At 41.8% G+C, this 27526-nt stretch overlaps 2 protein-coding genes across 15 annotated transcripts in view; one reads left to right on the top strand and one right to left on the bottom strand.

The window, feature by feature from the left end:
* Positions 1-1473: 1473 nt before the first annotated feature.
* TSSC4 (tumor suppressing subtransferable candidate 4) lies at positions 1474-11941 on the top strand. 13 transcript variants are annotated; one of them, XM_081950295.1, is made up of 4 exons: positions 1491-1627; positions 8668-8776; positions 9333-9403; positions 10578-11941. In XM_081950295.1, exon 4 carries the CDS (start codon positions 10671-10673, stop codon positions 11736-11738), a length of 1068 nt encoding a protein of 355 aa, XP_081806421.1. In that variant the 5' UTR covers positions 1491-1627; positions 8668-8776; positions 9333-9403; positions 10578-10670; the 3' UTR covers positions 11739-11941. The 13 variants fall into 13 exon arrangements, with proteins under 13 accessions (XP_081806420.1, XP_081806418.1, XP_081806421.1 ...); XM_081950290.1 differs by lacking the exon at positions 1491-1627 and adding an exon at positions 1658-1725; XM_081950297.1 differs by lacking the exon at positions 1491-1627 and adding an exon at positions 1668-1689.
* A 622-nt stretch (positions 11942-12563) lies between these two features.
* TRPM5 (transient receptor potential cation channel subfamily M member 5) overlaps positions 12564-27526 on the bottom strand; it is a 66483-nt gene continuing 51520 nt past the window's right edge. The window contains exons 17-26 of one of the 2 annotated variants that reach the window (XM_081950266.1): positions 25642-25897; positions 24519-24637; positions 23263-23395; positions 22185-22359; positions 21291-21459; positions 19125-19303; positions 17867-17999; positions 16747-16819; positions 16122-16212; positions 12564-13908 (exon numbers count right to left, since the gene is read on the bottom strand). In XM_081950266.1, coding sequence (XP_081806392.1) covers positions 13826-13908; positions 16122-16212; positions 16747-16819; positions 17867-17999; positions 19125-19303; positions 21291-21459; positions 22185-22359; positions 23263-23395; positions 24519-24637; positions 25642-25897 — 1411 coding nt within the window. In that variant the 3' untranslated portion in view covers positions 12564-13825. Of the gene's footprint in view, positions 13909-16121; positions 16213-16746; positions 16820-17866; positions 18000-19124; positions 19304-21265; positions 21460-22184; positions 22360-23262; positions 23396-24518; positions 24638-25641; positions 25898-27526 lie in introns of those variants that run through there. The other variant, XM_081950265.1, reaches the window with a different exon arrangement.

Here is a 27526-nt window from a genome sequence, read left to right as displayed (position 1 = left end):
CAGGTCTCTGCTGCACATTGACGGGGGGGAGGCACATGCGCAGGGGAGTGCTCGCATTGTATTTGGGCTCACACAGTGCCCCCATGCCCCATTTTGGCTTCCAGGTTGGTGCAGGAGGCCTTCCAGGGCCAAAACAGGCCGCAGGGGAGGGGGGCGCACGCAGGGGGGCAGGGAGCACAGGTCGCATTGCATTATGGTGTTTCAGCACACGACAACAAAAAGGTTAGCCATCACTGCAGTACAACCTCTGCTCAGGACCATAATTCATTCCATAATGGCGCAGAAGGGAAAATCGACTGCAAAAAAAATAATTGTGAATTTTTTGATCAGAACTTGATTTGGTCATGGTCAGAAGTGTTCGGGGCCAGAGGTTCTACTGTATTAGGATTTTGATATTAGTGAAATGTGGATGTTTATAGTTCAGAACAGAGATATGCAATGTATATTTGAATTGGATAAGTTGGAGTGGGAACTTTTTGGGGAACTGTTGATATTTGAAATGGGGAAAATGTATATTGGAACTCATCTTTTGTTAAGGAGAAATGGTATTTGTAATTAATATTACAAATCTAGTATTCTGTTTGAATCTTTTGCTGATACAGCATTAAGATGTGACTTACTTGATTTGCGGGTTAGGAGATGAAGTATTTATTGGTAAAGAGGCAGTGAAGAGAACATAAGACTTGTTTACACTTGCCATGATGAGGGTTGCTTTTTTGAGGGGGGTTGTTTCTATATATTTTTTCTTTGCAGTTTTTTGTTTTCTTTTTTCACTTCTAGTTTGTATTAGTGTCTTTACCAGGACAATCTGAAGACCACGGAACCATTAAGATTTTCAATCTTAAGAACTTTTCACTATATAGTTGCCAAACAATTTTTTTAAAAAAAAAATCTTCTTGATGGTTTTTCATTTTCAAAGTCTAGTCTGCAACTGAATCTCTTGATCCAATTATTGAGGAGGTCCATTTTGACTTGACTCTTCCAAATCAAGAGTGACTTGTACAAAGCTATCCTTGAGTATCCACAGATGGACTTAAATTTGGGTCTCCCAGTGCTAGTTTTGATCCCGATACCACAGTGGCTCTCTATTTTTCAGACCTGAGTCCTCGGTTGATGAAATGGATTGCTAAATTTCTGGACAAATGGAAACAGTCATCAAAAAACATTTTTGCAACTCTAAATCTAAATTAACTCTCCGAACTCTAGCATAAAAGGAAAGAAAATAAACTTTAGCAAACTGCATTTGTTGTACCCTTATGTCGATAGCGAGGCTGTACAAAGCGCCCAAAAGCTGTAACAGTTTTTTCTCTGCACCGTTAACAGAAGTCGGATACGCTGGCTCGGGCGATAGCAAAAATAATAATAATACTACAACTCCCAGAAGACATTGGGAGGGGGGAAACCCGAAGGAAGAGTTTTTGTCATGTTTTGGTTTAGTTGCGAAATGACTTCTGGGACACGTTGTTCAAACGGTTCGAGGGCGGCGTAAGTTCCAACAGACCTTTTCGGAGCGAGAAAACTACTCATCCCATCAAGCAACGGGAAAGCGACGCCGGGAACAGCGCACCGAATCGGGAATCGAGCGACGGGGGCTGCGTGCGCAGATAGGAGCAACGGGCCCTTGCAGGTGAGGAGTTCCACGCAGTGTCTTGAAAAGGCAGGTGCTATAAGCGGCCGTTGGTCCCGGAGGTCTGGGAGATAAGCGGGGCGTGTGTGGGGAGAAGGGTATGCGAGAAGAAGATCTGGGGGGCTGGATCAGGCTGAGAAGCAGCCGCCTGCGACATCTCCTGGTTTTTAATAGCCCCGCCCTCTTACGTCGTAGATCTAATATATATATTTAATGTCCCTGGCTGACCCTTCATTTTACTACATGAAATTGCTCTTGGGACAGTGAATTTTTCGAAGCAGGTGGATTCAGATTATTTTATTCTTTTTTTTTAAAGACTCGAGAGTGAAAGTTCTTGCAGGTTACCTGCTTGGGAGTATATCGTTAGGTTCATAAGGGTGAGAAGCAATAATTTATAGGAGAAGAAACATCCCTTCTCTCTAAGGAAATCATTATAACCGTGCTTTGCACGTTGAATTGTGTAACAGAGGTATGGTAACAATTATGTGGCAGCGCTCACATAAATAATAACTATTGCATAACAGCAATAGTTGCGTAGTTTGCTTTTATTTATTTTATATTTTTCCCTTTGTTTTTCCCCTTTTTAAATAGGGAAAATGTTATTGTCTCCTAGGTGATCCCGTGGGAGGAGTCATTGATGGGATATTCTCAGATCCCATTTGCCTTGAGACTGAGGTTAAATTGAGGCCACTCCCCTCGGCCTCACTTTCTGGCTCCCAGTTAATCTCAGTCTTTCAGCCTAATAGGAGACTTTTTTCCTGGTTCCTGACTTTGTTCAATTTGGTGTGAGAATTTTCCATCCTTGCCTTCCCCACCTCCTCCCTTGTCTTCCCTGAGTGATTGTGGCTGAATTGGGCAATAGCTGGGCTTTGCCAGAGCACCTCAGGTTCCAAGACTGCTTGCAGTCTCTGGAGAGCCTCCGAAGCCAGCCCCCCGGTGATCAGAAGAGGAACTGCATTTCCACCCCATGGGGGGCTGCTGGAGCTCCTCCAGGCCTCTGGGTGGTGCTGTTGAGGCAGAGCTCCTGGAGGAATCAGGCCTCATGGTTGGCGGTCGTCATCTTGGATCCCTGCCGGCTTCTGGAAGACGCACGTGGCCAGGGCAGCCATTAGAGCTCTGCAGAGGCCACGTGCAAAGGCATTCACCATATGAATCCTGGAATCGTCTCTAGCTGCTCCTTCCAGGGTTCCACAATTGAGCCACGGATCGGTGTCATTGGGGCTACGTGCATGGAGCATGGGGCCCTTCAGGATCACTGGCAGCATTCTTTTTCTTCTGTGAGGAGCGGAGGAGGCTGCAGAGAGCCTGGTGAGCCATCTGTGGAGCTGTGAGTACCTGAGGCTTTTGGGGAAGCTGTTCTTAATGGCGGGTGCCACGAGGCAACCAGGGCAGGCAGCACCGGATTCCCCTGTGGATCCTGAGCCTGGCGAGGGGACTTCCAGAGGCCCCTCCACATCCAGAGAGAGGTTCTCGGGCAAGAGACCCACATCTAAGTCTGCCACAGCAGGGGGCTTTCACAGGGGACATGAGGGAGTTGCCACCAGGGCTTCCTCTCGAAGAGCCAGGGACTGCATTAGCCCTTCCCCCTCCAGGTCCTGTTCTCCCCTTAGCTCACGCCTGTGACTGAATCACCCCCTAGATCCTGGGGATCTTCCATGGGGGAGACGGTGTTTCCAGGTTCCCCCCTATCACCCTTGAGCACCCTGGGGCCCAGAGAGGGGATCCTTTCAGCAGGTCTGTTGCTGGGCTGGGCAGACCTAGGCTAGCTCCCTTAATCTGCTGAGGCAGAGCCGGTTTTGGGGCCTCCCACTGTTTCCCCAGCATTTCCTGAGCTTCCAGAGAGGTTTCAGCAGATTATTGCCCAGGCAATATCTGAAGGTATTGCCACAGGCATGCAGAAAAAAATCTAGATCCTCTAGGAGGAGTTCTTGTGGGACACCGGGAGGTCATCCAAACCAACCCGCAACCTCTTTTGCTCGCGAGCATAGGCAGAGCTCCCCCTCTACAGCTAGTGAGGATTCTGTGTTAGACGAAGGGGGTCAGAAGGAGGTTGGTTTCTCTGATGATGAAGAACCTGTTCCAGAGGCTTCCATGTTCACTGGTTTATTTCCCCCCTCCCAATTTGGTTCCCTTCTACGCAAGGCTAAAGCCATTGCGGATTTGGAGGTGGCTCCTGCTGCTGGGGGCACTCCGGCTACCCCAGCTCCAGGCACAAAAAAGGGGCCGTTCCACGAGCCCCCAGTAGAAAAGGAGGAGATCCCTACTCCCCCTATGTTCAAGGAGGTTCTCAAGTCACAGTGGGCAAAGCCCACAGCCTTTCCTACCCCAGGCGGCAACGATCCCCGGTTTTATAACTTTGATCCTAGTTTCTCTCAGGCTTTACAGATTCCGACAGTGGACCAACTGGGCGGCTTTGGGCATCGTCCTCTCTGGTGGCTGGCGACATTGCCAACAATCTTAAGGCGGAAGGTAGGAGAGCAGAACTGACTGCGCAAGAATGTCCAGGCGGCCATGTGGGCAATCAAGGAAGCGGCTGCGGCCGCCTTCTTCAATAGGTCTACCCTTCTCTGGCTGACCCAGATGCAGGAGAGGGTTCCGGCTACGGAGGTACGTCTCTTGCAGGACATCGCAAAGCTCACTGCAGCTGCCCAGTTCTCAGAGGATGCCACACTTGATTCAGTCAAGTACGCGTCCAAAGCGCTCGCCACGTCGGTGGCATCCAGGAGACTGCTTTGGCTCCATAGTTGGCAGGGGGCGGCCCGGTCCAAGTGGACCTTAGCAGCAGCAGAGTATTCTGGCAACAAGCTATTTGGAGCATCCCTGGACCCGCTGCTGGTGGAGGACAAGAACAAACGTAAGATCCTTCCTTTTTCTTTAAAGCGGGCAGAGCAAAGGTCGACGCCCTACCAGAGGAGGCCTGCATATCGGCCTCCAGAGGAGGACTACCAGCAGCAACAGAGGTACCCTCGCCAAGGGGATAGGCAATATTATAGAGAGAGGAATCGATACCAACAGCCCAACAAGCAGTCCTTTCAAAAGCGGGGGGTTGGCCGTTCCTACCACAGGAATAAATGATCCGGGCTCGGATCTTCCTACTGGCGGTCGCCTCGCTCACTTTGAGGACCGCTGGGACCTCATCACCTCTGATGAATGGGTCCTCCACACTGTTTGTTGTGGGTTGCATTTAGAGTTTCGTTCTCACCCCCCTTCTCGTTTCCTGGTCTCCTCCTCTTGGAACCCAGTGAAGTAAGAGCTTATGCGCAAGGCCATCCAGCACCTGCTAGACATTCAGGCAGTGGAACTGGTTCCGGAGGACCAGAGAGAGTCTGGTTTCTATTCCAACCTTTTTGTAGTTCCAAAGAGTTCAGGGGGCTGGACAGCCATCCTAGATCTAAAGTTGCTTAACTCCAGGCTGGTTTTCCGGAAGTTTAAAATGGCTTCCTTGAAGTCTATCCTCGAAGGGATCAAGGTTGGGGATTTCCTGGCCTCCATTGATCTTACAGAGGCCTATCTCCATATCCTGATTGCACCGGACCATAGGAGGTTCCTTAGCTTTTCTTACGGGGAGGGTGGGGTGTCCATTATCAGTACAGGGCCCTTCCCTTTGGTTTGCCTTCGGCCCTCAGGACCTTCACTAAGGTGTTGGCGGTGGTCGCGGGTTACCTCAGGTCTGTCCCGATTCGAATTCAAATTTATTTAGATGATGTCCTTGTTCAGGGGCGCAGTCCTGGGACTGCGAAGAAGGACCTTCAGTTCACCATTAGGACCTTGCAGTCCTTGGGCTTCACTGTAAATTTTGAGAAGACCCATTTAGAGCCCTCCACATGTTTGCAACACCTGGGGGCAGTCATTGACACGGTGGAGAGTAGGGTGTACCTCTCACAAGATCGTAGGGACAGTATCTGCCAACTGGTCCAGCAGATCCGTAAGGCACACTCTGTCCCTGTGGTGTTGCTCTCGCATCTGCTGGGAAGTGCATCTCCTGCATAGCAATTGTCCCGTGGGCTCAACTTCACTCCAGAGAGCTGCAATGCTGCTGCTTCTGTACCAGAGGGACAGTGCCAATGACGCGATGTTTCAGATTCCCGTTCCACCTCAAGTCCGGCTGTCTCTGTGCTGGTGGACGTCTCCAGCCATGGACAAGGGGGCTCTATTAAGAGAGCCAGACAGGTTGGTGTTGACAACCGACGTGAGTCTCTTTGGTTGGAGGGGTGCATCTCGACTCCCAGCTGGCCCAGGGATGTTGGTCTGCCTCCGACTTGCGTCAAAAACTGGCTGGAGCTCAGGGTGATCCACCTAGCCCTACGTCATTTCAAGAAGGTCGAGGGGAAGTGCCTGCTGGTGCTGACAGACAACATTGCTGCGAAAGCGCACGTCAACAAGCAGGGGGGCACCCACTCGGCCCTTTGGAACGAGGCTGCGAAGTTGGGAATTGGGCGGAACGTAATCTGTCGCTGAGGGCGGAGCACATCTCGGAGGTGGACAACCTGCAAGCTGACTGGCTCAGCTGAGCAACAGTGGATCACGGAGAATGGCAACTGCTTCCTGAGGTCTTCGTCAGGATTTGCCAGAGGTTCGGCAGGCCAGTTATGGATCAGTTATGGAGCCAATGCGCAGGTCCAGAGGTTTATCTTCCGGTACCCAGCTCGGGGTGCGGAGGACGTGGACGCCCTGCGGTGTCGTTGACCGGAGAGCCTCTTGTATGCCTTTCCCCCTCTTCCCTTCATTCCCGGGGTCCTCAGGAAGTTGGTAGCAGAGGGGGCGGAGGTCATTCTAGTGGCCCCTTATTGGCCTCGTCACGGACCTGATAGATCTGTTCGAGTCCCCCCACTGGAGGATTCCCCGAGGGGAGGTGGCTCTATGCCAGGGGATCCTGCATCATCTGGAGCCTCAGTGGCTCCAGTTGACCGTTTGGCACTTGAGAGGGAACAGTTGAGGGAGGCCCAGTTTTCAGCTAGAGTCATTATGACCATCGAGACCTCCAGAAGAAAATCTATTACCAGCATCTACGACGCCACTTGGACTGCTTTTGTGTCCTGGTACCATTCCGCGCAGGTAGATCCAGCGCAAGCCTCAATACCTCAGGTGCTGGAGTTCCTGCAGAACGGGCTGGACAAGGGGCTTTTCCATAACACCCTCAAGAGGCAGGTTGTGGCATTGGCAACGGTTCTTGGGTTGGGTTCCCGTTCCCTAGCACAGGATCCGATCATTAAAAGGTTTCTCCGGGGGGGGGGGGGGGCAACCTTAGGCTCACTGTGATCCATTGTTTCCCCACTTGGGATCTTCCAATGGTCCTGCAGGCGCTGATGAGGGCTCCCTTTGAGCCATTAAGGACGGTGAGCCTGCAGTTCCTCACCCTGAAGGTAGTGTTCTTGGTGGCCATCATATGCGCCAGGCGCATTTCTGAGATCAATGCCCTGTCCTCCAGAGAGGATCTGTGCACATTCCATGAGAACAGGGTGGTCCTCAGACTGGACCCTTCATTCTTACCCAAGGTCAGTTCCCCATTCCACAGGGCACAGTCCTGCCGGATTTCTGTCCAGCACCATCCAGGGAGAGAGAACGCTCCTGGCATCGACTAGATGTGAGGAGGGCATTGCGCATCTACCTTAAATGTACCTCTCCCCTCCGGAGGTTGGAGGCGTTGTTCGTCTCCTTCCACCCTTGGGGCTAGGGTATCCTCAGCTATCATTGGTAGATGGATCAGGTCGGCTATTACTAGAGCCTACGAGCTCGCACCCTTACGGTGCCGGCTGGAATTACGGCCCACTCCACCAGGATTGCGGCCACGTCGGCAGCCTGGTCAACTCAGGCACCCATAGAGGATATTTGCAGGGCGGCAGCCTGGGCTTCCCCTACGCCTTTCATCAGACATTACCGGGTGGACACTTACGCTTCGGTGGAGGCTTCATTCAGTAGGCGGGTTCTGCAGAGAGTGTTAGAACCTTGGGAGGCTCAGGCTTCCGATTCCCTCCCTGGGACATCGAGCATTGGTATGTCCCATCAATGACTCCTCCCACGGGATCACCTAAGAGACTGTCAGTTGGTCTTACCTGAACTGCAGGTCTCTAGGTTCCCATGGGAGGAGTCACTCCCCATCCCAATTGGGCGCTGACGCGGGAAGTGCCTAAGCGTTCTTATTGTATTAGGTTGGTTCGGTTCTTGTCTGGTTTGGTTGTTGTTCTTGTGTTCCGTTTGCTGTTCCTTACCATTCCTACCAGATTCTTCTTATACCGTTGACCTTCGATTAAACTGGGAGCCAGGAAGTGAGGCAGGGGGGAGTGGCCTCAGTCTCAGGGCAAATGGGGTCTGAGAATATCCCATCAATGACTCCTCCCACGGGAACCTAGAGACCTGCAGTTCAGGTAAGACCAACTGACATTTCCATTATAAATTTCTTTTTTAAATATAATTCTTAGTGTGATTGATATATTGATTATCAAATGCAAAGTCATATATATCTAGCAAGCTAGCCTGCTTTCGTATTTTAGATATGTATATTAATATCTCTATAGTAGAGGGTAAAACTAATTTATAAACTGCTTGGCCTCCAAAAAAATTAACAAATTAAGCATTCCTTGATACGAAAGAAAAGCTTTCCCCCAATTAAGATTTTTTCACTTCCTCTTCCTTTTCCAAAATAACAAGAAAGCTGTGGATATGTTGCAATCATAGATTCAGGCCCATCAGATAAATATATCTGTTAGATGTGTCTTAAAACAAGGATTTAAAAAAAGCAACAGCCAGTTTGGTCTAATGGTTTAAGGTATCAGGCTAGAAAGTGGGAAATTGTTGGGTCCTGCCTTAGCTATGAAAGTTAGCCGGGTAACTTTGGGCCAGTCACTTTCTCTCAGTCCAATCTAAGAGTTGTTGGGAAAATAGAAGGAGGAAAGGGTGTTGGACATGTTTACTGCCTTAAGTTATTTGTAAAAATAATACAAGCAGGATACAAGTAAAATAAAAAAGTAAAATTAACTTATTTCAATAGCATAAGCTTGATGGGGAAGGAGAAGATAATGTGCTCTTTGGCTTTCCCACAGTTGAGATAGCAAGGATCAAGACTACTATGGAAGATTTTGATGGGGACTTCAGTCACAGAAAAGCCATTATGTCTGAATTATGTTGCAATCAGATTGCTGCAAACATCCTGTGAGTCTTTTCTCTCTGGAACAATTTTATTGTTTACTGCCCAACCAGGGGGGGGGGGGGAAGGAGGTGAATAGATCAGAGACAGAAACAAAAAAAAAATCTATAACATGCATTTAAAAATCTGTAACGTGCATTTCTTTAATCTACATTTCTTAGTCCTTGAAAAACTTGAGTTTGATTCTTTTTCTGATCTCATCCAATTATATTTTTATGCTTGGTGATTTAACTGTATTGTATTAACATTTGGTTGTTAGCGATGGTTTAAACAGTCCTACAGATCCACTGGTGTGTAAGTCCCAACACTGAAGTACAGTACTTGCTGTCTCTGCCTAGTGTGCAATAATATGTTGCCCCAAAATTCTACTAGACATAATTTAGATTACTAAATAAAACAAATATCTTTGCTTTCCAATTTTAAAATAATAATTTGTAGATGATAACATTGCAAACCTAGAGGGTTCACTTATCAAAGTGACAAGTACTATTGATATACTAGAAAATTGCAAGTCCACATTTTTTGATTGCGCTGATGATATGTCCAACCTCTTACTGCCAGGGTACAGGATCTCAGAACCTTGGTGGCTTTTACTGACCCAGAGGATGGAATACTGGTTCATACTCCAGATGGTGAGTGGCTAGAGGTTGTTCCATGCCTGTTTACCATCGCCATAAAGTACTTTGTTGGACAACTCTTGTCAAATACAGTTCTCCTGTGATAGGCAATCTGTCACCAAAGAATAAGAACACTAATACTGTTGGGCTACTAAACATGCTTAAATACCTAAAAAGGCCTTCCGACTTCAGAAATAGTGTGAAGTTGTGCCAACAAACCTCATGTTTGTCTACATAAATGTATTACAGAATTGTAATTAATTTAGAGCACTAAATATCTGGATGCCATTGTAGAGAATTGTCAAAACAAAACCAAGTTGTTTTATGTTCCAGATTTGTACACAATCCTAAGTGGTAATATTTGCACATCAGCGCAAAGATATTACTATTGCATTAGAAATACACAAAAGGGAACACAATTTATCAAAGAAGCCACTAATTTATGCTAAATATTATTTCCATCCTTAAATAAAAAGCAAAATGTGATGGTTATAGATTATTTAATGCTACCAAGTTTTTAATTCTCACAATTTTGCGTAATACTCTGTAGTAAATCATAGATTTCCTCAACTTGTATTTTGCATTTCATTACTTATAAGCAAGAACTTTGCTTTCATTTAAGGTGACTGTTCTTTAATATAAGTTCTTGGTAGGTTAGTATTGATAGATTACCCACTATTCTTAATGAAATATTAATTAAAATGAAGTACTATTCCCTGGGCTAAAATCTAAAGCACTAAAATTTGACCAGTTGAGAGTTTCTCTACAAATATGATTATTAGATGTTTGCACTTGTAAAAGAAGATGCACCAACGGCATTAAATCTGGAAAGCACAGCAGAAATAGGTTAGACTGTATACTCTTGTAAAATCATATGTGTGTGGCAGGTTATAGGATTATAGATGTATTTAAAAATAAATAGGAAAAAAAATCGCATATCACAAGAAATCTTGTAGTAGAATCTACTTGGAATCTATTTATACCATGTCAATATTGTTTATAAAAACAAAACTAATTCCATCTGAGATAATAGATTAGATTAAAGTTTCTCGCTTATTTTTTCTCTCTCTTCTTGTTTTAAAGTTTTGGTACTTTTTTTTTGCAATCTCCTTATGTAAATGAAGAAGCAGATATCAATAATACTGTATGTCCTTACATATTTGCATATAACTCTTCCTTTTTGTTCTAGGAGGTGTTAAACATCCTCTGAGAAACAGCTGAAGAACGTATTTGTCTGTAGAAAGACCCAAATCAAAGTAGTATAAACAAGTGATCATCAAGAATGGGAGAAGAAGGTGCAGGTGAACCCTTTGTGGGTATTATGACTGATGCGGCCGCAGATTACGAAGGCATCCTTCCCTCAGATACAATTTCCCTGAGTGATTCAGATTCAGAAGATTTTGAGTTTGCAGGCAGTGCTGAAGTTGATGCTGTGTCCCCTGAGGAGCCGCTTCATTCAGATGACGTGGATTCTGAATCAAATAAGAGTGGGGACTCTTTGCACAACAGCCCAAAATCAGTTGTTCAGCCCTTTCATTTGAAAGGCATGAGTTCAAGCTTTTCACAACGCAGCCAGAACATTTTTGATTGTCTGGAAGGAGCAGCCAAGCAGGCAGTGCCCTTGACGGGTGAAGACAGCGTCATTGATAAAAGATTTAAACGCCCTCTGCCACCACTCAGCATTTCGAACAAGACGCCTGCGGAAAGCTTTGGAAAACAACGTCAGCCAAATCAGTCTTATAAAAGTTCCCCACCAGTACCTGATTATGTGGCCCATCCAGAACGCTGGACCAAGTACAGTTTGGAGGATGTTGCAGAATATAGTGATGATACCAACAGATCAATTGCTATGGAGTTCTTGAGTGGCTTGAAGAAGGGTAGAAAGGAACAAAGCTCAACAAGTCCTGAAAATTATATACCATCTTTCAACCAGGATGCTTCTAGCTCTGGTGCAGGAAGAATTGTCTTTAGCAAACCAGTAAAGGCAGGCTTAGACAGATCAGGAAGAAAAAGAGGAGCTTCAGCAGAGGAAAAGTTGGAGGCCAACATTATTAATGCAAACCAAGGGGCCAGTGGAAGGCCTCTCGGTAACTTGGATGCCCAGAATAAAAGTGATGTAGTTGTACTAGATCCCTCAGAAAGCAAAGAGAAAAAAAAGGAAGATTGGGAGCCGCTGAAATTGGAAGAACGAGGTGCTCAAAGAGCCAACACAGGTTCTTCAGAGGTGCCTGAAGAGAAGGTGACAACAACCATAGGATTTCATGGTAGCCAGAAAAGGAGTAGGAAACATTTCCGACCCAAAGCTAATGATGATGATGATGATGATGATGAAGAAGAAGAAGAATCCTAAAAGCCAGATACATTATATTTGTCTTTTTCCAGTGATAGCTTACTGAAAATTTTATCTTCATCATATGCATGAATTTGGGCAATTGTTTTCCTTAACATGCTTGTTGCTGTGACTAAGAATACTTGTAACTTTGCTCTTTCCAACAAAATCCCACTGTGTTTTGCAATAAATAGAAGACATTTTGCCTTGAGATAGTCCAACAATATATGTGTAGTTTCTGTTTATGCAAGGACGTCTCAGCTATTCAGCTGTCAAAACTTTTGACAGTATACTGTATTGATATCTCAACCAATTCATAATTGATAAAACATATCTTGTGGATGAGGTACAAGATTTATCAGTTTATTGTAGCTGGGGTAAAGATTTAACCAATATTATTCCACAGTACAAATGAAAATAAAAGCATGAAATATGACAATGTTATTCGGCTAGAGACCAGAAAATGTAAACACACAGTATGTTAAGATCATAGGAAGTGCTAACAAATTGGAAGTGATGTTTTCTAAAATTGAAATACAGCCAATCAAGCCATACTTAGACTTGATTGGTTCAGACTGTTGAATTTCCACAACTTCCTTGAAAACTGAAATATTTTTTCCCCTCCATACTTGGAAGCTTCTTCTAAAGTACATGGATTTTTGTCCACTGAACTGTTTATGTAAGAATAAAGGAGCTTAAAATAGTATTTCTAGCAGAATATTCATTTGATATTTTTGGTGTCAATAAAACTTGGGAACAACTGCTTAATTAGGTTGAAAATTCTGTACCTGCATGTTAGCAGCTAGCCATTTGTGTCAAAAACTAATTTTCTCTCTACTCTTGTACCCCTTTTTACCCATTAGCCCCTTTCTACTTGTCACACTTTCTGCCTTTACATTTAAGGAAGCAAGATGCCATCTCATTTCAGCTAAAGTTCTCTTGTACAGCTATCCCAGCGTTACTCTCACCTTGGCATGTTTGGTCATGAATAAATACATTGGTTGGAAAAAAATTGTTTTATTACTGCTTATAGGTAATGCTCCTTTAGCTATCACAATTGGAAATGGTAACTCAGTCATTAACAAAGCAATCACTAAGAGAAACTGCAGCGATGCTCATTATCTTACTTCACCTTTCTTTTGCTTTAAAGTCCTGAAAGATCATAAATGTGACCATTGGTCACAAAGTTACCTTTTTCAGTCTTAACTGCAGTTGCTTTCTGGGCAACTGCTAAATTTGGACTACCTATATATGAGAATGCCTAACGCAGTCTAATTGTTTTATACAAAAAAGACGTTAAATATTTGGATTGAAACTAAACGTAATTGTACTCATGATTAGTGGAAAATAGCAAGATTGGAAACTAACTACACTAGTAATATATACGTTCAAGGGGAAAGGCACAAAATGAGGGAAGCAGGTCAATGAATACTATGTACAACTATATCAAAGAAGGATAATTGAAAAGATCAGAAAATATATAAATGTTCCTTGGTTATAAGAAAATATTGAAAGGTTTGGTCTAAATCAGGCATGTCAAACAAGGCCCTTGGGCCGGATTCGGCCTGTAATGTCCAATCTGGCCCACGGTGTCCTGGAAGATGTAAGGGGCCAGGCCGCATTGCTTTGGCCTGATCTACCCAGTGCGAAGAGGAAACATTGGGCCAGTGTGGTTTGGGCTTGGTCTACCCAGTGCGAAAACATGGAAACATGCCAGCAATTTGGGGAATGGTGTCAAGCTAGCCATGCCTACCCAGTTGGCTATGAACGATGAGTGGCATCAAGCTGGCCATGCCACCCACTTGGCGACGCCCGCCTGGCCCCTTGAGGTCAAACACAGCTCTGATGGGGCCCACAATGAAATTGAGTTTGACACCCCTGGTCTCAATGAATTTACAGAGTCACATAGCGTAAAATTTATTTTAACAGTGAAGATTAGAATAAAAAAACATTTTTGAGATGTCATTAGATAATTTATTGGAAACACATTGGATATAATGTAAAAGGAAGGCATTATGTAGTTATAACAGTGGTGCTCTCACATTAAAAGAAAATATCCATTAGGTATTTGAATTGACAAAATTATACGGAGAAGTGATCTGTTACAATCAGTTATTGATATACATCACATCATCAAACTGACGAGTATCTACCCCATCTTCATTTTCTGGTACAACCATTTGATCAGTGCCTGCATTTATGAAACATGAAAATTTAAATGAAAATATTGGTTATATAAAGAATGAGCAGGTATAGTGAGATTTGAATAAGTTATTTCTTGTAATGCCACTTGTCAAGACTAGCTTGTCTTTTTTAAAAAAAAACTTACATATTTTCTGTGTATTTCAGTAGAGATGTTCAAGAATGGGAAAATAATACACCTGCAATCTTTAAAGATTAATCTGGCAAATTATGGACAAAATTCCACTAGCTTGTGTATGGAGATTCAAAACACATCCATTTTTATACTGACTGACTACATTATTTTTTTTGTTATAAGAAAGTACATTTGTGCTTACTTTTAACATATTATCAAGTTCATTTTTACCTGGATTAAATGAGAAAGAGGTATGAGATCTTCCATATTCAAAAGAAGCTCTAATCCCCAAAATTTGGAAGCTCTTGGGCAACTCTATCTTAATGCTCACAATTGGGTAAGTGAGATTTTTGTACTCATTAGCAAGTGTTAAATACATAATCAGCTATGTGAATAATTTATGCTGCTGCTGTGTGGGATATTTCCCCCCCCCCCTGCTTATATGCAAATCTTAAATATCCCACGTTTGAAATTCAAACGCCCCTTTTGTGCTTGCTGTGGGAGTATTGTGCTATCTTAAGGTTAATAATGATAAAGCATTGTTCATTTTACTGCAGAGAAACATACCTGTACGAAATAGGTATGTTTGAAGATGCCACAAGACTGTTCCAAAGGGAGAGAGGCTGTTTGTTTCGGTTTGGTACTTTCAGGTCAATTTTGACTCCTGGTAACTGCCTGGACAAGTCCCTGTGCAGTTTTCTTGGCAAGATTTTCAGAAGGGATTTGTCTTTGCCTTCTCCTTAGGGCTGAGAGAGTGTGACTGGCCCAAGGTCACCCAGCTGGCCTCATGCTCAAAGAGAGACTAAAACTCACAGTCTCTGTAGTCTGGTGTCTAACCACTATGCTTCCAAAGTTACTTCTGTGGAAATGAGTACACAGAGGAGCAGACTTGCTGAAGCTAAGTAGGTCCTAAATTAGGCTTTACATTCCTAGACTATAGAAACAGGCAGAAAGAATAACCATGGGGAACCAGAGATTGAGATGCAACCAAGACAACTGTCAACTAAAACCTGAATCTGGGGCAGAACTGTAACCTGAGAACGTATCTCAGACAAGCTGCTCCCTAGTCCACACGAAGGGAGGGAGGAAGAAGCACATTCATACTTGCAAGGTTCTGTTACTACTGTAACACCTTATGAAAGTAATACGTGCATTCATGACTTTGGTTTCCCAGTCTAGTCTACCTTGAAGGGCTGACAGCTACCGTCTTTCCCCCAAAACAAGACAGGGTCTTATTTTCTTTTGACCCTCCCCCCCCGAAATAAGCACTTGGCCTTATTTTCGGAGAGGTCTTGTTATTTTTGAGGTGCAGGAAACAGCGAGCATGGTCACCTCACGGCTGCTGCTGCTTTGCAATATTTTTGGGGAGAGTTTATTTTCAGGGGAGGGCTTATTTTAGCGCATGCGCTCAAAAGCCTGATTGGATTTATTATCTGGGGACGTCTTATTTTCAGGGAAACAGAGTACCTACAGATAAACTAAAAATGTTGAAATTGTTTCAGTCTGAAAATGTGTTTTTAAAGGGCACTCGATGTTCATTATGTAGTAAAATGAGTTTGGCTAAAGTGCCTGGCATTGAGAGGTCACTTTGTCTCCTATGTACCAGGCCAACATTTTCCTCATATTTTCATATAGGAGATTAAGCTGGAATGCAGAGGGATTGCTATGAACTACCTAGCCAGTCAAAAACAGTGGCAAGATGTTAAATTCTTAACCATTATATCATTGTGTCTTTCTTTATAATCTAACGATTAAGAAAATAAGGTTTACACATCCCTAAAGCTTATGGCTTGTTAATCATAGTTAATTGAATAAAGTATTATTTTATTGGCACAATTTGTTAAGCATTAATTAAAATGGCTGGATTCACAAAACCCAGCCCAAGCCAAAAAAAAAAAACCTTCATTATGACTGAATGCAATGTATGAAGTCATAGCCATTATACTTAGCACAATTACAGATGCTTCTACAGCAATTCTGGTGTGTATTGTGTATTAGACTGTTTTTAATGGATTTTAGGGGTTTTTTTAACCTCTGTTTTGCATTCCTCCCCCACTCTACCCAATCTTTATTAGGACATTACTCACATGTGTTGTTTGAAGTTGGTCTGCTGAAAAATAAACTGTTGTTCACTAAAGTATCTGCCATTGAAGAAAGCATAATTGTGCAATAGCTAATCTGCATAATAAAAACAAATTATTTGGATACCATTACTATTCAAGACATACTACAATTATAATACTAATTATAGCAAAGTTCTGTGAAATCAAAACTGATGGCATAGTGGTTTTCTTTTGTGATACAGTCATAGAATCAGAATGTGATTGTAGACCAAACTTTGAAACCCTCTACCCATTTACTTAAGTAGTTTTACTTCTGTGTAGGCTTACTTCTAGGTAATTGCATATACAGTAGTTTCTTCTTAGTTATTTTGTCCAATTGAGACCCTTGAATCTATGAATTGTTTATTAGGTTTAGAATCCAAAGTGTCCTTTGATTGTAACATATTTTGAAAGTAATTTATTATTGAAGTATCCTTCTGGAGAAGGCCATAGACTATTGTTTATCCATCTCACCTAATCATGCCCCAAACAAAAAAAAAAAAGATTGATGCATGAAATCCTATCATGATTTCTGAATGTTGATCTTGGAGATATATGTATAAACAAATAAAAAATTGTGCAACTGAAGCATAAAGAAAGAAATTCTTACTTGTGATTCCAAAGATTTAAGCTGTTTCTCTTGCTCTTTTAGACCACTAAAATTCTTTAAAAGACTGTCCACCCTGTTTTAAAATAAACCAAGAATAATAGAGTCAGAAAAACATGGTCATAGAGGAGATCCTGAAGAACTCAGTAGAGCATCTATCCAAGACTTATTTAGAATAGTTTCTACTGCAAATAATTTCTGTGAATTAACAATTATCCATCTAGGAAATGAACAGTAAGACTGAATCCATCCACCTACTATAGCAACTCATATCTTCTAGTTTGGATTTTGAGTGATTGCTACCTGCTATTCGAATTCCATGGACATAGATTCTACATGGAGGTATCTGTTGACACGTCTGTGCAATCCTGTTCTAGTTGGAATTCAGTTGGTGAACCTATAAGAACCACTGGATGTCTGAACTGGGCTCTAAACATCAGATTCTGCTGTTCATCTCTACATTTAGAATAAAGGTAAAGGTTTCCCTCACACATATGTGCTAGTCATTCCCGACTCTAGAGGTGATGCTCCTCCCTGTTTCTAAGCTGAAGAGCCAGTGCTCTTGGTCATGTGGCCAGCATGATTAAATGCTCACAGAATGTTGTTATCTTCCCACCAAAGGTGGTCCCTATTTTTCTACTTGCATTTTTACATGCTTTAGAACTGCTAGGTTGGCAGAAGCTGGGACAAGTAATGGAAGCTCACTTTGTTACGCTGCACTAGGGATTCGAACCGCCAAATATTTAGAATAGCTTATCACAAAAAATGACTTCTATTAATGTTATTCCTAGCATTTTCATTGCGAGGGCCATATAATGTGTGCATTTTTTAATGCTGGGGTTTCCCATATCACCTATAGAAGGATCTGTTTGTACAGTGGACATTTGCAGTAGGTTGGCTTGAAGAACAATGATTTTGGATTATGTTGCATCTGGGAGGTGGGATTAAAAGCTTCAAAAAGGGAAAGGGAAACAGAAACAGGAAAAGAATAAGAGAATGAAAATGAAGTAAATAAAGCCACCCATTATCAAATGTTTGCTGCTGACCTGATTATAAACATATAAATATGTCCCCTGCTTTTTAATTACATCAAACTGCACCTTACTTGCTGACCCTTACTTACTTGTCTGACATCTTCTTCAGTTTTTCCTCGTTGCTTTCTTTTTTCTTTGTTTCCAAGCTTGCCAGGTAATTTTCTTTCTGGAGCATCTCCCAGGTTATTAATTTTTGATCCAGTTCTTCTGGAATGTCTCTTTCTGAAGGAAGGGAGAGTTAGATTTGGGGTGGGGAAAAGGAAACAGTTGCCAAAGGAGGGGGTATAAACCAACACCAAAATATAGAAAAATCATCACTTGCTGGTTTTCTATAGGGTTTAAATATTACACTATAATCAAATGAATATTGAAGGCACCTCAGTAATACTGTACACGCAGTTTTCACTGAGTTCCCTTGAAGTTGAATACACACTTTAAGAATATGAGTATGAAAGGAACCACTTAGTTTAAGTCAGAGGTGCGTTGCTCTATAGTGGTGGCGGTGCGAGGCTGCGCCCACCCACCCGGATGCTTCTGCACATGGCAGAAGCGTCGCACACGCACAAACGAACTAGTAGTAAAAAAAATGGAAACCCATCACTGGTCTATGTCCAATGGCTGACTCATTGCTGTATCTTGAAAGAAGCTCACTAACCCAGTTCACAGAAGCACCACTCCTGCACCCCCAGCATAGGAAATGTTTCCCCATACAAATTTTCATCTCTACCCTGGAGGGTTTATGGGCAACCTTAATTTCCATTCTGAATACTTCCTCAGAGGCCTCATGTTGACAAATGTCCCATTTTGATTTAAAATGTAGCAGTCTATTTTTAATTTACTTCTAATAGAATTGGAAAATCTCTTGGAGGGGGATGCCCCATAGTCGTCTCCATGTGTAATTTTGGATCTTAACAGATATTCATCATTTGTTCTCTGTGCTACAGCAGTAATAGTTTCTACTGATATATTTTTTAAGAAAGTGTGAGTTTTTATTTTTAATTAAAAATTAATGTTTAATTCCATTTTGCTTTTAACATTAATTTGTTTTTATATAATCACAGATAATATCATTTTAATGCATTTTAATGCAATGTAAAATGATCCAGATGTAAATGTAAAATGGAATACAAACCATTTGGAGGGCACCATACTGAGGAAGGTTATTCATCCTCTACATCATTTCAATTTTTAAAAATAATAATCCACAGCTAATTATATAGAAATGAACTTTACTATTGCCTAAACTGATAATACAGTTTATGATTATACATTAATATATGTATTGTATGTATGTGTATGTATAGATGTAATCCTCAGCTTGTTCTTACCATTCTCCCCATCGCTTACCCAGATGTTCTTTTTTGTGTTCGGTCTTCTTAAGGGCCCATCTAAGAAATAGTTTAACATGGTCAATAATGATAAAAGGAGGAGCAAATGCAGGACGACCATGGTATTCAACAATCAAGTTGTATCGCTGAAATTTCCAGAAGATGTCTGCATTTCCTTGAACAACCTGAAAAGTATAACTTAAAAAGAAGAAGGGTGGTATCAACAGATCTTATTCGCTAAAGAGAAGATTGTTTTCAAATGTGTAAAGTTCTTGCTGTTTTTTCTAATTGAGGAAGGAGTCTGCCAGCTTTTTTTTTTTTGGGTGTGATTAACACTGACAGTAAACAAGCTTGGATTCTGCTGAGGTAAAATGAATTTCACAATTCATTTTGTATGAAACATCATGATAATTGTTTCATGTGATTTGGAGAGGCAGTTCTAAGCCTTGAGTTTGATTTGAATTAATACATTAATTAATGCAATTAATACATTGAACACGATAAAATATTCCTGTGAATATTCAAGCATTGGTGTTATTTGATGCATAGGACAAATGAGACTAAACCTGAAACAATATCACCATTTTGCTAAATTTTCTTTCAATATTCTCTGCAAGCTGTCTGTTTCATCAGCTTGTTTTGTATTTCAATTGCCATTTAGGAGATACCCAAGCATTTAATAACTACATCTGATATATTTATTTTCTACCTGAGAATGTAGCTGTTTCCACTGACTATAGAATATTTTAGGCTGTATTTGTTTTAGTGTTGTTATGTCCCTTGGTTTAAAATAGGCAAAGTTTTTGTTTCCGTTCTTATTTTTGTTCTGTGTCTCAAAGGTACATCACCCAAAACTGGAAGGAACATGAGCTATTTAAGACTCCCAGATCAGGAAGAGATAATATGATCACATGAATAGGCCAGAAAGATCACATCAGTAGTCCTGCCTATTTAAAGAAGGTTATCCAACTATATTGCCATATATCCCTGGGCTAGTTGAGATCATAGTAAATATTTTCAGTGGGTTTTAAAAGGTCCCAAGATGTCAAATATGTTTCATAAAAATTATTATGAAGATAAATGTTCAGAACTCTATATAAACTATAAAAAGTTCTCCCTTATTAATTGCCAGAGAAAATAAAGTTAAATACGGTAGATTATTTCCAGAGATAGGACTATTTATTTAAATATCTGCACAAATTACCTATTGCATAACACGTGCAACTTTATTAAGAATTTAAGCTTTGCAAAAGTAACATATTTAAGCATATTAATAATATACTGAATAATATTACTGTAAGTCTTCATTTTAAATAGATTGAGAACCTTCCTGATTCTATCAGAAATTCCTTTTGTGACAAATCTGAGACAACCAAATTCCATTGACATGGGTGCTAAGCAGACCAGTCCTTGACTTTCAATCATTTAGTGACCACTTAAAGTTACAATAGCATTGAAAAAAGTGATACACTTATGACCATCGCAGCGTCCAGTCACATGTTCAAAATATGGGCACTTGGCAACCAGCATATATTCAGGATGGTGGCAATGTCCCGGTGTCATGTGATGACCATTTATGACAGGGGTGTCCAAACTTGGGAAATTTAAGACTTGTGGACTTCAACTCCCAGAATTCTGGGAGTTGAAGTCCACAAGTCTTAAAGTTCCCAAGTTTGGACACCCCTGATTTATGACCTTCCCAATCAGCTGACAAGCAAAGTCAATGTGGGAAGCTGGATTCACTTAACAACCATGTAATTTGCTTTAAAATCTGCACTGGTTCTCTTAATAACCATGGCAAAAAAGATCGCAAGATTGGGAATGACTCACTTGACAACTGCCTTGCTTAGCAATGGAAATCTTGGTTCCAACCATGGTTGTAAGTCAAGAACTAGTATGCGATATGTCAGTCTAGCACAGTTATCAAGAAGTAAATCACATTACGCTTACTCAACAGGATTGATTTCAGAATACATAGCTGTACTCTCAGTATGTTTATTTTGCTACTGCTTTTCTTTGCAAAACCTTTTGTGGATTCCATCTATTACACACACACACACACACACACACACACACACACACACACACGATAAGTCCCGGAGCGTGGGCATGCATATTATTCTATCTGTGGCTAGCAGATAGAAGGTTTCTTATATTTTCTTATAGACCCTCATTTTATACTTGCCTGAACATGGCAATTAAGAGATTCATAAGCAGCACATTTGTAACCAATAGGAAAATGACTAAGAGTATTATAACCAGCCAATTAGCGTAGGCACTGGGACACGAGGAGTCACTCGCCGTCTGGTTCCTCTGCTGACCCAATGTGCAGTTTTCAAAATCCATGCGAGATACTGTTGTAGTGAAGATTTAAAAAAGAGAATTGGAAAGGAGGGAGGGAGGGAGGAAAGATGGTTGAAACTGTTAGAGATTCAGAATGATTTGCTAAAACAAGGTTCTACTACATTGAGTTTACAAAGGAATCGGGTGAATTGATGCAGCTGACACTCAGCAGTAGCATTTATAAGGGACGGGAACCAGAGCCTCCAAGTAGAACATAATTTAACAGGGAAACAAGAAGACATAGCAAAAGAGGACAACTGGACTTCTGAAGAAACACCCCAGGCTAAAGGACTTGGAAGAATCTGTCATAAACCTCATTGATATCACTGAATCTGACTTAAATCTAAATCCTAACTTTTTATACTGATTTGAAGAACTAGAAAAGGCTTTTGCCATAGGTAACCAAATTGCTTTCATATTTGCCTCATGCTGCTGCCTTTGTCAATTCTATCTTATGCAAAGGATGGCTTTACCCATGTGCAACTAAATGTTTCTAGCTGATATGATTCAGTGATAGGACTTAAAATTCTGTGCAAATCAGCACACTTAGTTAAGTTTTACTTGCTCTAGTCTATGATTATTATGGTGCATTATGCCATTCATCAGGGTGAATACAATAAAAGCATTAGAGTACAGATGACTTCAGATACAGTGCAATAAGAATGCTGTGGACTGATTTATTATCATCCACCAATACCCCTTGACATAAAATTTAATTAAAGTAAATTAAACTCACAATCTATTTTATCCAATGGAATTTGTCCAAATATTTGAAGGTAAGGACGATAAAGGACCCTCCTGAAAATCCACTCAGCACGACTGTCATCTGGATGAAGCAAAGCTTGTGTGGCTACACCATATGCAATAAGCCACACACTCAGGAAAAAGAGAAAGAAAAAAACATCCTTCATCTGTAAAAATAAATAAACAAATGCAAAACTAAAATCTGAAACTATCTCCCTCAACATTTTGTACCCTCCAGATGTGTTATAGTCCCATGACATCTGGAAAAGTCAAGTTGGGGGCTACTGGATTAGAAACATTCAAAGAGAATCACAATGGATTTCTTTTCCTTGTCACCATGTAGTCTTAAAAAATCCTCTTTCATGCTGAACTAGGACTTAGACTTATTGGAAGGACTATTTTGTTTAATTCATGCTGTACAAATATATTAATATATTAGTCATATATCTAGTCAAATTGAGCACACACACACACACACACACGTTGTAAAGAAAAGTTTCCTTCCTGCAGCTTTTGCAGGTGAAATCTCTTCTGCTATAGCCAGGGTTTCCCCTTTCTTTTAACTTCTAGTACTTCCAACCTAGGAGAAGCCCCTTCAAAAATATTGCATTTAGAAGAAAAACAATACAAGCATTTGTATGAGAGAGAAGAGAAGAATTTCTTTTCATTTCTTCAACATTATGTTATACTGACTTTCTCCTCAAAACAGTGTCCAAGATAGCTAATTAAGATTCAAATAGTTTTTAAAGTTGAGATAAAAAGTAAAAGGAAGCAACAAAGAAAAATTTAAAAAAGATTTGCAGGTCTCTAAACACCAAGGGGAATACATGGCAGGGAAGAGCCTTTTGTGTGTGCCTAGCAACTGGCACACTGACAGCAAGGAAATCTTCAACAGTGTCTGGTAGATGTCTTAGTAAATCGATACCTTAATAAAGGCATATACGCTGGTGGAGGTAATGATACTTAGACATTTCAAATTAATAGCATAATTTCCCTTGAGCCTGCTGGATTGAAACCAGATCCACTCCACCCCCATTTATTTTCATTTCTCTCTGCAATGCTGCACTTACCATTCTTTCCACTATGATAATCTTTGGGCCCAGTTGTTTATGAATGGCAAAAATATGAATCAGTCTCAGAGTGAACACCATAAAATCAATTGCGAGTACTGTTCGACCATCGTGAAAAGTTGACTTAAACATTCTGGAGGGGGAAGAAACATTTGTGCATTGATATTTAATTTATGCCTTTCCTTTCTACCCTGATAAGAGGATGAAGGCAGTTATCGCAAAAATAAAATAAAATGGAAACACAATAAGAAGGCATAATTAAAACACAAACATAATAACTATTAATATCAGTCTAAAACATCTCAAACTACATTCTTTTCTAAATACAGGTGTAAATTTATGTTTCCAAAAGTCAATGGGCCATAGCTTGCAAATAATTCTCTCTCCATATTCCCAAGGAATACTCTCTGAAATTAGGGTAATTCTTACGGACATTTCTTCAGCTATTCTGATCCAAGATCATGACAAATCACTAGTTGTCCAAAAAGCAATTAGCAACCCGTGCTGGTTTTTCAGTCATGGTAAGATTTTTATTTTGCACTATTCAGATATTTATTTATGTGTTTATTTATTCCATTTACATGGCAGCCCATTGTGGACAACAGTGATTCTGGCTGGATTAAAAACTCAAATAAATAGAGTTAATTAATAACAAATAGCTTTGTTGCCCCTGGAAAAGAGCTATGGCAACTATACCAATAAGAATAGCAGTCATCTATCCTATATTTCTATTGAATTATTGCTTTTGTTTACAGATTCCACAGATTGAAAGTTCTCTGATTCTTACAAGGACTGAATAGTTATTCCTTATTTTCCCCCCATGTCATTTCTGATTCTAAACTAGTGATCTTTTCATAATTTCCACTTAAGGTAAATGTCTATGGAGATTCTCAGTTATGCAGGTTCATGGTTGTCCCAAAGATGCTTTTTCAAGAGGCAACTGGACTTTCTGGTTTTTCTTTGAAGACATTTCTCTTCTCATCCAAGAAACTTCTTCAGCCCTGCACCATCCAGTCAGAGCTGAAGAAGCTTCTTGGATGAGAAGCGAAACGTCTTCAAAGAAAAACCAGAAAGTCCAGTTGCCTCTTGAAAAAGCACCTTTGGGTCCACTAATGGTAGTTATCTCCCATGCTTGGCTACTTAGTGCCTTTCGGACTTTTTTCTCAGCACAGTATCATCTCTTCTCTAGCTACCTGTAATATAATGTAATACTTTAAAAAAAAGGGGGGGGGGGAGAAACATATGAATCCACATACCTGCAAGTGATTCCAATGATGAACAAGGAAATAGCCAACATATCACACTTATTCCAATTATCTTCTACATAGAGCTTGAATTTTTTTATTAGATTCATGCCTTCATCAGTAAAGAAACTCTGTAAGTTAATATCTGTTAGGTTAATGCTTTCATTTCTTCATCAATAGTTTCAACATTTCAAAATTGAGTATGAAATATATGACAATTGCAAATAAGGATAATTTTTCTCCTAGGCTTGCTGTACGCATCTGAATAATTAAAAGGTCTTTCATTCCTGAGCATCCTACTGCTACCTGTAGTATAATGTAATACTTTTTAAAAAAAAAGTATGGGCTTGGATGATCCACCCGACATAGCTATGTTGTTTATGCCCACCTATACTTAGCATCTCAAGATCTATGGAATCTGAAAATTAATTCATTGATTCTGAACTATAACATTTTATCAGGCTTCGTGATTATAGGAGACTGTGACTTTTGTGGGAAAGTTGGAACCTACCTCTTTAATGCGCTTGCATTCTGACAAAGTCTTCATACGCTAGTTTGACACATCATGGAAATACTTGTGAGTCTATATTTGTAGTAATAAACCCAGGAGCAATTCATCACTGAAGCTACCAGATTCCCACAGTTGCAATGGAATAACTGCTGGATTTAAAACTCAGCATGGACTAAGCTAGACATTTGCATGGGATCATACTTGCTGATGTGTTTGCAGCAATGACCTAAATCCCATTCAGTTTTTCCTGTGCCAAAATTTAATGAATGCAATCAATATTGACTGTAGCTCAAGGCTTTTTGCATATATACAGTTTCTTTAAACGGGAGGAAGTGGAAAGGATATGGAATTGTTGAAGTAATGCAATAATTTATTCTTATCAACCACTTGCAGATTTCTACTTCCTGAAGCCATTAATAATCTAGAAGGACCCATTCTTTCCTCCTGGCTGTATAAATCTTTCAGCACAGAAGCTCCAGGCTGGATCAGGATGCTACTGTCTTTAGTAAAATGCTAGCATTCCACCCTCCCCCCCCTGCTTTTCCTGCCATGTTCTGGTTTAGAGGGATCCAGTGACCTGATAAATTTAGTAACATGGTGGACAGCACAGAGCAAATCACCAACCTGTCTGATTTCTTCCAAGACTAGTGTAAAGACCCAGAAGTAGAGTATGTTCTCCTTGATAGCAGGACCCTTAGGTGGAGGTTTAAAATCCACTAAGATGACGTAGGCAAATAGAAAGAGAAAAGCAAAATACATAACAACATTCCCCATAAAGACTGTAACAGGAGCGGTCCAGAATTTCTTCCAGCGTGTAAACATAAATGTTGCATAGGCAATATTCCCAGCGGCAGGTTCTGCTTCTAGTCTGGCATCAGCCCTGCAAAAGTGAAAGAACAGTCCCCTAGCAATTCATTTCTCAACATTTTTAATTTAATTTAATTTAATTTAATTAGCACTTCTAGACCGCCCCCTCTCCCAAAAGGGACTCGGGGCGGTGTACAGTCCATATCAAAAACATCATACATAATAACAATTAAAAATTATTAAATTGATAAATACATAAATAAGAGGAGGATAAAATAGACAGAACTGTAATTGCTAAATAAATAATTTAAAATATACAAAGTTTAAAACCCCAGTGTCTTATAAAATTAAGTCCCCTAAAAAACCAGTAGGAAATATATATGCCAGGAGGTAGACGTTAAGAATTATGCCAGACCAGCCAGTCGGAACAGGTGAGTCTTCAGTTTCTGCCGGAAGGAGCGGAAGTCAGTGGTGGTTCTAATGTCGGGGGGGAGGTCATTCCAGAGGGTTGGGCCCATCACAGAGAAGGCCCTATTCCTTGGTGTCGCCCGTTGGCATTGCCTAGTGGACGGCACCAGGAGAAGCCCCTCCCTGTGAGAGCGAATTGGCCGCAGGGATGTATGTGGGAGGATGCGATCCCGCAGGTAACTAGGCCCTATGCCATGGAGCGCTTTAAAGATGGTGGTCAAAACCTTGAAACGCACCCGAAAGACCACAGGTAGCCAGTGCAGCTCGCGCAGGAGCGGTGTTACGTGGGAGTACCTAGTACTCCCCATTACTGCCCGCGCGGCTGCGTTCTGGACTAGCTGCAGTCTTCGTGCGCGTCCCAAGGGAAGCCCCATGTAGAGAGCATTACAGTAGTCCAGGCGAGACGTCACCAGTGCATGAGTGACCGTGCGTAGGGCATCCCGGTCCAGAAGGGGGCGCAATTGGCGCACCAGGCGAACCTGGTGGAACGCCCCCCTAGCCACGGCTGCCACATGGTCATCCATTGACAGCCGGGCATCAAGGAGGACGCCCAAATTGCACGCCCGTTCCACAGGGAACAGTTGTTCGCCCCCTATGGCCAGCGTTGGAGTCAGCTGACTGAACCGAGGTGCCGGTAGCCACAGCCACTCAGTCTTGGAGGGGTTGAGTTTGAGTCTGTTGTCCCCCATCCAGACCCCGACGGCTTCCAAACACCGGGACATCACTTCGACAGCCTCGCTGGGGTGATTTGGGGTTGAAACGTACAGCTGAGTATCATCAGCGTACAGATGGTATTCAACCCCAAAACCACGGATGATCTCTCCCAGCAGCTTCACATATGTGTTGAACAGGAGGGGCGAGAGGACCGACCCCTGTGGCACCCCACAAGTGAGTGACCTCAGGGTCGACCTCTGCCCCCCCGTCAACACACATTGCGACCGGTCGGAGAGGTAGGAGCCGAACCACCGTAAAACGGTGCCTCCGACTCCCATCCCCTCCAGCCGGCGCAATAGGATACCATGGTCGATGGTATCAAAAGCCGCTGAGAGGTCTAATAGGACCAGGATAGAGGAACAACCTCTATCTCTGGCCCTCCAGAGATCATCAACCAGCGCGACCAAGGCTGTCTCTGTGCTGTGCCCGGGTCGGAAGCCGGACTGGCGTGGGTCTAGATATTCGGATTCGTCAAGGTGTCGTGGAAATTGCTGTGCCACCACATTCTCAACAACCTTCG

The sequence above is a fragment of the Natrix helvetica genome (assembly GCF_964273705.1).
Source record: "Natrix helvetica genome assembly, chromosome: 1".
In the NCBI taxonomy this organism is placed as follows: domain Eukaryota; kingdom Metazoa; phylum Chordata; class Lepidosauria; order Squamata; family Natricidae; genus Natrix; species Natrix helvetica.
This window is presented reverse-complemented; position numbering and strand designations above follow the sequence as displayed.

What these genes read in the sequence shown, in the direction of transcription:
- TSSC4 (XM_081950294.1), top strand. Translation starts at nt 10,671, where the DNA reads ATGGGAGAAGAAGGTGCAGGTGAACCCTTTGTGGGTATTATGACTGAT.